The sequence below is a fragment of the Kryptolebias marmoratus genome, linkage group LG23, assembly GCF_001649575.2.
Source record: "Kryptolebias marmoratus isolate JLee-2015 linkage group LG23, ASM164957v2, whole genome shotgun sequence".
NCBI lineage: Eukaryota > Metazoa > Chordata > Actinopteri > Cyprinodontiformes > Rivulidae > Kryptolebias > Kryptolebias marmoratus.
Genome location: NC_051452.1, coordinates 7,858,119 through 7,868,293, shown reverse-complemented (window position 1 = coordinate 7,868,293; position 10,175 = coordinate 7,858,119). Strand labels below are relative to the sequence as shown.

At 41.5% G+C, this 10,175-nt stretch overlaps 1 protein-coding gene across 1 annotated transcript in view; it reads right to left on the bottom strand.

Annotated features, from left to right (window-relative positions):
* Positions 1-333: 333 nt before the first annotated feature.
* LOC108242179 (Krueppel-like factor 7) overlaps positions 334-10,175 on the bottom strand; it is a 43,622-nt gene continuing 33,780 nt past the window's right edge. Inside the window, exons 3-4 of the mRNA XM_017426860.2 lie at positions 8,854-8,977; positions 334-3,372 (exon numbers count right to left, since the gene is read on the bottom strand). Of these exons, the coding sequence (XP_017282349.1) occupies positions 3,321-3,372; positions 8,854-8,977 (176 nt within the window). The 3' untranslated portion in view covers positions 334-3,320. The remainder of the gene's footprint in view (positions 3,373-8,853; positions 8,978-10,175) is intronic.

Below are 10,175 nucleotides of genomic sequence, written 5' to 3'. Positions count from 1 at the left end.
CATAACAGAGTCTGTCTGTCTGTCTATCACGCTAGCAAAACAGTGGGTTAACTTCGCCAAAACAAGTTGTTTGACCTTTCACCGTCTCCGTAGTTCCCTTGCAGCGCGAGCACAGCGCGGCGGTTACGAGCGTTGAACATGAACGGAGACACAGGGCAATCGTAGCTCTGAGAGAGCTGTGTGAAGCTGACACCCCGCTCTCTGATGGGGGAACGCGGCTCGACGTAACAGCAGCAACTCGAGCACATTACTGCCCCCTATATGTCAGGAGGACAAATAACACCTTTTCTGTTCAAATTGCCAACCCACCACAGTGGCGTGTGTGTTGATCAAATTCACCCGCCACTTCAAATATTTACCTGCATTTGGCGGGTGGCGGGTGCTAATTTCCACCCCTGTCGCAGACGCTCGGAGTCTTGTCGCTTGAATTTTGAACATGTTCAGAAATTTTCTCAAGATTGCCGTAGAGATGCCGAGTGCATTTTGAACCCATTTCAAACCACTCTGTTTTGTCACCGGCCGTCTCAAACACTTTTCAATTTAGTTTCCATAAGTTCTTGAGCATTAGAGCTGTATTTTGACACCTGAATGGGAGCTCTCCTCTGACAGACAACACCCACGGCTACATCTCCGAATGTCCGGGTCTAAAAATCCATGATTATGATAAATAATAGTGATAAAATCTGCCTATGTTCATTTCTAAAGTGTAGATTAAATCAGAAACAAGACGCTGAAGGCCAAGGTGGGTACAAAGTGGGCAAAGATGGGTATGATCTGGGCATAAGTGGGCAATGAAATAATGTCAGGGCCAAGCTGTGCACCTGAAAATAAGCCCAGAATTTCATCAGTCACACAGCTTGGTGGTCATTGAGTCCCAAACAACTGAACCTCAACTAAAAATTTGCCTTTTTTCTTCAATCTTGAGTTGGTAACTAGTCTCAAAACGAAAGGTTTTGTTCAACAACCGTTAAATCCCTGTTACATAGTCATGGCAATACATTGTAACATTTATTGTGACTACTTTTTAGCTAACTGACTGGCTTGTTCCATTTTGTGTTCTGGAGTCCAGATTGTGGGATTTTTAAAAATGTCTTACAGGATAAAAACCTGCAAGTTTGAAGACCATAGTTTTCCTGACAAAGGTCTTGTGACTTATCTCAGTGCACCAGTTTTATGTCCAAATAATGGATTTACTTTCAGATTGATGAACTCAGAATTAGGCTTTTTACTCTTGGAGCTTAGGCTCAAATATGTGAACATGAATGTTTTTATTAAAGTGTGTCCAAGCTGCTTGTTTGACCTGTCTGTGGAGTGGATATAAGACATCTAAGAACTGTTTTTTTAGTCATCTTTGTTCCATCTGACAGAAATCAGGTTACTCAGGATAAATGTTAATTCCTGTTTTAATGGCGTGAACGCATGTGTCTCTTTGTGTGTGTGGGCTTCACTCTGCTGCAGTTACATAAGCTGATGGGGCAGTTATCGTTGCTGACTGAGCAGATCCTTCCTCCCCTAACCCATTTTAGCCACCCACTGGAAATCTGCACCCATGCTGGTCCAAGAGGCGCTGGTAAAATGTCAAAAGCTACCAGCTGTGACCAGCCAGTGATTCCACCTCCAGTTCTTCTTTTCTAATGTGAAAAAGAATAACAGAAATGGTGTCTAGCATGACAGTACCAACCATTCTCAAGTGGTTTCAATGGGTCAAGCAAAATGTTCAGGTTTGCAACAGATACATTCACATTGATTTTACTCTGACAGCTGATTGAACGTGCCTCCCTGTGAGTCTTTCCTGCATTCTGACATACATGCTGGTCAGGAAGTCTGCAGAAATGCTTGTGGATATGCATAGGGCCAGATTCAAAGAACTGTTGAGTGCTTTTTTTTATTTTAGTCAACCCAGAGAGCTTCTTAATTGGAAGAATTCTGCAGGAATGTGTTCTGCGGGTGGGACTTCCTCAGTCCAGCTGCTAGTTTGGTGCCAATCACTCTTAAAAGGCCAAAGAGATCATTTCAGGCATCTGTCTTTTTGATTTTCTTCTTTTTGGCTGCATCCATTTCCAGTGAGTTCTTCAAAGATGTCTTTTAAATTTTTTTTTTTTCTTCAAATAGGAGACTCTTCTTAGAAACAATATAACCTTTAAATACATAGTGTTCTTGTTCGTGTTCGGTGTGCTATCACAGTCTGCTAGCTGCTTCAACTTGTGCATGTGGCTGTCCACAGTCAGATGTGAAAGCCAGCATTTCACGAGTCTGAAAATGTCGTGAGACGGGAACATTTTTTTACAAAAACGAAACAAAATAACGTTGAGTCAATTGTGCAACTGTTTCTGACAACAACTTGCAGCAGCTGAGATCCCAGAGAGGAAAAAAAGACTTGTTAAAAGCTGCCTCACATCTCTCTAGACTCTCAGTTTCAGTTGGCATTCCCAGAGTAGATTAGTTTGTCTCAGTCGATGATGATCATAAAATAAGCCGGCCCCCTGGATGACCTCAATCTTCATAGAACATCAGTGCAACACACTCCCATCATCTACAAGTCTTTGAGAAATCCAATCCAACACTCATTTCAAGCTAATGCTCCGATGCCATCAAAACAGAAGGATTTATGAGTGGATCCAATTGGCAGAGATGTGACAAAGGTCAAATGACAAGCTGTCAAATTATCGTTTGTCCAGTGTGTTGGATAATCAAAACCCTTTGGTGAATTGGAAAGACTGTGGCAGGGTTGAAGGAGAGAAAATGGGCTACTGTTGAGAAGTTCTCTTCAAATCAAGGTTGTCTCTTAGAGGAGGGAATCTTGAACAGCAGTTACGCTGTTTGTACACAAAAAATGGCTGTACAACTGGTCCGGTTAGGCGTTGGTGCACTCACTGCCCCTTGCTTGAACAGGGGTGGTACTTTGGAAGGTGTATTGCTGCTAAAAATCACAAGGATGCTAAAAATAAAGAGCTTGAAAATGGTATGCACGCAGTGCGACACTTATATGCGACATCCCATAAGAAGGGTGGGATGGGGCATCTGTATCATCCATGTGGAAACTCGTGTGAGGTGGCGATGTGTCACTGTGGAGTTACGGACCAAATGTTTGAGCGCAGATTGACGAAACCACTCGGGATCAGTGAGTTTCTGTCAGCGTCCCTGTGTGCTCCTTTCAAACCAAATCCGAATGATTAAATCTGGTGTTTTTCAAGTCCAACCCACTGTCTCTCGCTTTCATCCGTGTTATTTTTCTCAAGTTGACGCTCCATCTCCTTTTTCTACTTCACCGCCTTCTACTTCCCCTTTCTTTCCGCTCCTGCTGACCTCTCTCGGATTCCTCAGATGTGCCTCTTCATGTGCAGCGCCAAGTGATCCGACCGCGAGAAACACCTGCAGCCAAACAGAAAAAGAAACAGAGAACAGCTTGTTAGCTCGTTACCGATGCAAGAGGAAGAAGTTTGTTTTGTCGATTGAGCTAAATGTTGCTGTTAGCTAGTGAGTGCTGAGCCACTAATGCACATGCAATTAGTATATGTGTAACTAATTCATAATCAGCATTTTCAGCAGAACTCCTAATGACTTCAGCTGCGCCATGAATAACTAGAAAGCCTGCAGATGGATCTGTTGAAATAGCGTGGGGGGGGGAGAAGCAGCATGCAAAACATGTGCTGTAAAACGACAGCTAAATTAGATGAATCGAAGCCTCTCATCTAAAAATCAGCCTTGTGGAATTGCTGGGGCGTTGCTGCACGATGAACAAAATGAAATTGCTCTCCTCTTTTTGTTGAATGTGAGGGTTTTTAAAAAAAATGTTTGTGTAAAGTGACTGTTTCAAGCTCCAAACTGACATAATTAATGTTCTCTAAGCATGGTTCTACACACAGATGCAGCCATTATCAAACCTCCCTTTTTTTTTTTTTTTTGGGTCTACCACCATGTCTAGACGCACCACGTTTCTGCAGAGAGAAGAAAAAAAAGCAACAACAACTCTACTCCCTGGAGAGGCTCTTTCTGAAAGAGTGTGTTGCTTTCTAAGAGATAACCAGGAGTTGCATCTTCTGGTAATTAGTGTGCAAGAAGTACTTCAAATTGGGGGCCACTGGGGATGGGGGTTGTTTTGGAGCATATTAAAATGGGTAAATTAATAATATTTATAAAAAAAAAACCCACTGAGATATTGCAAATCTTCTGTTTTGGACAGTTTTATCAAATACAAACAGCTACTGGAGTTTCTTATGTTTAATTTTTACATCCTATCACTTCAATTTGAACATTTCTTACATCAAGCTTTAATATGACTCCATTGTAAATTAAAGGGAGATGTGTTGAATGTGGGTTTTTGTGCAAAGGTTCGAGTTTATGCCTATTTTGATCAATTCTTGCATTTCTGCAACAGTTGATTGGGAATGAGACAGGACTGACAGTCTGAGGTTTCTGTGTGACGAGCCGCCAGTCATCTGTCTCACTGTCACACCTGCATGTGTGAGCGTCTTCCCAAACGTGCGCACACAAAAACACGCATGCAAAATGAATGAACGGCTCCTGAGACATCCATCAGTGTTGTTGTGTGTCACTGGGAGTGTGTGTGTGTGTGTGTGTGTGTGCTCGGTGAGACAGATGGTGAAGTATGAGTCACGACTCGGGGGCACGACAACAGCTGGCACACCGTGGGTCTGTCTCCTCCTCCCCTTCCCTCAATCTTTCACCCCGACTTTTCTGTCTCCCCTGTTTCCCCTCTTCCTTCATCTCAGCGGGGCGCACGTGTCGGGGCTGGAGGGCTCTGACACATGACAGAGGTGGGCCCGAATTAGGGATCTGCCCGGAGGGGGGTCTGGCAGTGGAGGGAGACGGAAAACCAAGGGAGAGGGATACTGTATTTACAGTCCGCCCAGCTGAGACCTGATTAAGATGAAACTGACCGACCCGCTGTTCATTAACACACACATACAGATCGACATTAAGGCAAAGTACCCTGGGTGAAAAGGGATTTCTTTTTCTTCTTTCATAATGAACCCATGCATGATTCAAGAGGTCACACATTCAACAACTCGCTATTCAATTTCCACTCTGTCATTGGACTTTAAAACGCAATCACTGCAAATCGTTTGAGCCACTTTTGACAAATAGGTGACATCTTTAATTTCCAGCCACATGAATAACTAAAGATTGTTGCATATGATTTACAAAATGATGCAATTTGACAAAAAATATAACCAGGCTGCAAGAAGTGCACGTAAATGCAACTAAACACGTAAGAAATAAAGTTAGACTTTTTATAGAGGGCAAAAATGTTGGGAAACAATTGTCAAATACAAGGTAGAAAACTGATTAAAACTGTAATTTACTTGAAAAACATTAGCAAAGCTATCTGACAATAAAGACATCTAAAATTAAAAGCTGTAATATTTTAACATGACCTTTTGAATACTGAAATACTAATAATTACCTCTATTTTAAGATAGTTACAATAATATTCTTGCCATTTGTGTTCGCTACACAAAGGTAGCAAACACATAACATGCAGTTTTACAGATATTGAGCTAAAATTTGGTGTGGTAGTAGCTGAGAGTCATTCACAATACACACCTTGAGCACTAACTGATTGTATAAGGTCTGTTTTTAAAACTTTGACATTAACTACTGGAGTCAACTGTCTTTGTTAGCAAAATATATCATAAACCCTTTTAATGAAACTCTCAGAAAGTTTTTGTTGCGTGTACATCTACAACTGGTTAACTTTTGGAGTCAACCCAATAAAAGATGGCCGCCACAGTCAATGACCTTAGGAAACACAAGAATGGCGATAACCCATTTGGTTGTACCGATGTTGAGCTAAAATTCAGTGAGGTAGTATCTGAGCGTCATTAGCAACACATACTCTGAGCTCTATCATATCTTGCAAGATGTCACCATATTGCATGAGATTGTGCTTAACATCATTTACAAGGTTTGACCAAAACGGCTAAAACTCTGTCCTCTCTCATCATAAAATGCTTAAAATTTTGGTTTAAAATTTTGTCTTTTGTAATACTAATCAAATATGTTAATGTGACAAAAAAACAACAACAGAACTTGCTCAATTTGATCAATTATTGTAATTTAAAATGCAAATTTTCTGCTGTTTTTTATTTCTATTTTTTTTTCTGTCGCGGCTGCAAGGTCCATATTTTGTAAAATCACTGAGTGCATCAGAAATACAAACGTAAATTCAACTGTTGTTTTAGAAAACTGTGTATATTTTTCTGTGGAGCACGTTTTAAAATGACCTTCTCTCACACGTCGCTGAGCTTCACCACATTTAGCTCGATATTGCTCAGAGACCTCAGAGGTGCCGGATCACAGACAGAAGAGTGAAAATTAAAACAGGGCTAAAGATTTCTGCGTCTGAGCCAAGCCAATGATTTTATATTGAATAGTGACCAGCAAATAGTTAATGTTCTCATCACCGGAGCCCAGAAAATTAAAGCTCCAACAGACAACAGAAGGCAGAGGGCCTAATTGAAAAATGTCTGTGGCAAATTAGATCAGATCGGCTCTTTAAAACAGGTTTGTAATTCCCTGTCCGCTCGACTGCGAGGGCTGCATGATGTAAATTTCGCCAGGTCCTACATGTCTTTCTGTGGACGATGAAGAGGAGCCCAGATTTTTGTGACAAAGTGAATTTGTGAGCACCGTGTGCGAAAAACAACATTTCCAGTCAGAAAGTGGGGCCAAACACACAACAAACCAAGAACAGAAGAAGAAAAAAAACAAAAAGAAAAAAGACAAAGACAAAATAACATTGTCAGACCACTAATGAAAAGGTCATTTTATTTTGTTTTAACAGGCAACTGGTAAACCAGAACAGTATCCCACCTGTTAGACTGGAGTGAAAACTGTGGAGCCTTGAGTCAAACTCCACGGTGACCAAAAATAATTATCAGCACAAGCGTATGCACATAGGCAAGGTCTCAACGACTTGTGCAAAAGGACACAAAGAAGCATTTTGGGTGGCCAAGTCCTTCAGTCTTTTTACTCTTGGATCCTAAGAGTCAACGCTAAAAGAGTCCAACTTCTTGCAGTTTGTGGACAACTTTTTTTGTGTTTAGGAAATCTACGTTCTCATTCAGACTAGATGACGATCTCACTATAAGATTAAAAAAATAAATAAATCAGCTGGAAGGTGGACGGTCTTTGAAGGGTGTAAAAATGCAGTAGACTCTTTATTTACATGATAGAACAGGGACAGGTCTATGATGGTTTTGAGGATGTGAAAATCACCCATAGTGAAGTCATAGTAGTTTAATATCATGGTGGCAGTGTATCCATGACATGGGGCTCATGTGCAAAGACGTGACTTGGTTGTGGCTACAACCGTGATAATGTAAAGGTCATGGAAACAGTTTAGATACCAATAGCTTCATCCCAACGCAGTTCGAGACAGTCAGGCATAAAGATCATAGTGCCGGTGCAGGAGAGATCTTGAGGACAGAAAAAATAGCAGGAAAAATCTATTTGGGAACTATTAAGACCCAGCCAAGTTCTGATAGGTCACATCAGCTCCGGAGGGTTGGGTCCAGTATTAAGGAGGCCTACAGCCAGTTCATCACTTGGCTGCAACTGCTGGCAACTAGGTGGTGAACAGGATTCCCAATGACGTCTCACGACATTTGTAGGGTTTTCAATTCCCTCAGCTGAGTTGCAGAGGCTTGCAGCTTTGTTCCTTTAATTTTGAACAAGTTTCAAAACTTTGTACAACAACATTTCTCTCAAAACAGTTGAGAGTGTTGCTGCAGGTGCCTCGAACCTATCTTAAACTTCTCTCGTCAAGGCTGGTCGCTTAGTTGCAAACACTTAGAACTGAGTGAGACTGCAATGAAAAATTTGAATAATGTTTTATTATTTTGGAGCAAATCAGTTTTTTTAGGTCTGAGTCACCAACTAGTCTCCAACAGTTGCAGCCAAGTGAGATACAGCATTAAATCTCCTTTGTCTGTGACAATTTGCAAATAGCCGTTTCCAGACTGGAAAGTTTCCACCACATTTCCCTTAGAGCAAGTGTCTGGCTCTAATAGCAAAACAGATTCTCTCAAAATAATCAGAGTCCTGAGACAACTCTTGAACCCTTCATAAATGCGCTTCAGAGAGTGCGAAAGTACGAGAAATGCGAGTCCACTTTGAAAAGGTTAGCAACCTGCAAAACCAAACTGTGACTGATCGGAGACAAAAAAGAGAATAATTTGAAACATATTTAAGACTAAACTGAGATAAATTTGTAGATCATTCACAAAGAATATCACAATTAATTTATTCACAGTTGTATACGTGTGCAAACGTGTCATAAGTACCAACTGAATGCGATTCCAAATGAAAATTTGTGGGTTTTTTTTAATTTTGTGTCTCCAACTAGTTGCCAACAGTTCCAGTCAAATACGAAACAGACTTCATTAAATTACTGTTTAAATTAGCAACACTGAAAGAAAATATATTTTGAGTTAAAAATTTGATTAATTTTTAAACAAGTGCTTTACCTACAACACTCGAACTTATACCATTTTGTTTTGTGTGAGTCCCCATTTTTTAATCTAGTAGCAGCCTCCAATTCACAGTCATGCATCATAATGCAAGAAGATTCAACATTAATATGCAGCACCCGACCTTAAAGTGAGAATTCTCAATGTACGACAGAGCAACTTCCAAAGTAACCCACATTAGTAATCCTGCCAGCAAAACAGGCTGTGTTACCAGTATCTTCGGAGGACTTTTTTTTTTTTACAACACCAAACAGCAAAAATCACAAAGATACGACACACTGCCTCGAATAACGTTGGGAAAATGGAAGAAAAACATATCAGACGGCAGGAAAAGAAGGAGAGTTGTGTTTTGACAGACCTGTCACAGTGGTTGCACTTAAAAGGCTTGGCGCCGGTGTGTTTGCGGTAGTGCCTCGTCAGCTCGTCGCTCCTGGCGAATCGCCACTCACAGCCCTCCCATGAGCATTTGTACGGCTTCTCACCTGGGGCACAAAGAAAAAAAAAAATCATAAACAGAACTTTAGTCACTTATTTAGTCTGCACTGTTTTGTAAACCTTGACCTCAACCAGCAAATATCTTGCAGAATAAAAAAAAATATCCTGCATATTATGATTCATTTCAGCCATATTTAACTTTAAATAAAGTGCCTCGGGTCACCTTTTCTTTTTTGGGGGACTGAAAAGAGAGCAAGGAAATGTTTAACTGGGATGGAGACGCTCCCACTGGTCTTCGATGTTGCTGAACATGCAGAAGCGGCGCGAAGAGTTGAGAGAGAAGTGGAGCGAAAGAAGAGGTGGGTTGGGTGGGATTAAAGCCAAGGTGGATAAGAGGAGTCTGAGAAGAGGAGGTGAGATGAGACCAGAAGAGAGGAAAGTGGGGAGAAGTGTTGCAGAAGTGGATTAAGGCAGAGGAGGCTGCAGATATGCTGGCAGGGGAGGAAGAGGAGGGAGTGGTGATAATTAGGCCGGTCGCATAATAGCAAAGAAGCCACAAAGTGCCAGCTGAGTCCGGCTCCAAAGATGTCACCAGCATCAGTCACATCCCATCTGGGTTGGTGCTCATGCTTGACCAGCTCTGCTTGAGTGCGTCCGACACCAACACTGGCCTAATTCACTGAATCTGATTATAAACGGGACACAATCGAAGGCTCAACCACTTTGTCAAGACAGTCAAGATTGAGAGTGTTGGTTTTGTGCCATTATCCGTACGAGAAAAATCAATATTTTCTATCAAATGTCGATGTCTGTAAGTCAAAGTTGACCAAAAAGGCAAAGCCGACCACACAGAATGAGAAGATCTCACAGCATATGTTCCATTCAAGGACTTTCTAACAGAGAGGAGCCATGTTGTGGAGCACTTCATTAACAGGACTCAAACATGTTAGGAAGGTGTGAAATAGGGGGGGTGCACAAGGTTCTAACACTGATGAGAGGATGAATAAAAAGTGATAAAAGATTCATCTCCACTCGTACAATGGCTAAAAAAAACATACCACAGATATAATTTTTTATTTAAAGAGAACTATTTTTCACAATGAATTAGTCTGGTTCCGTTCCATGAATGTCCCCAACCTTTCCTGAAACACCCCAGAGCAGCTGGTTTGGGCCATCCGGCTCTGGCCAATCAAACTCCCAGGAGGCAGGGATGCCTGAGTGTGTTGCCTAGCAATGGCTGCAAGG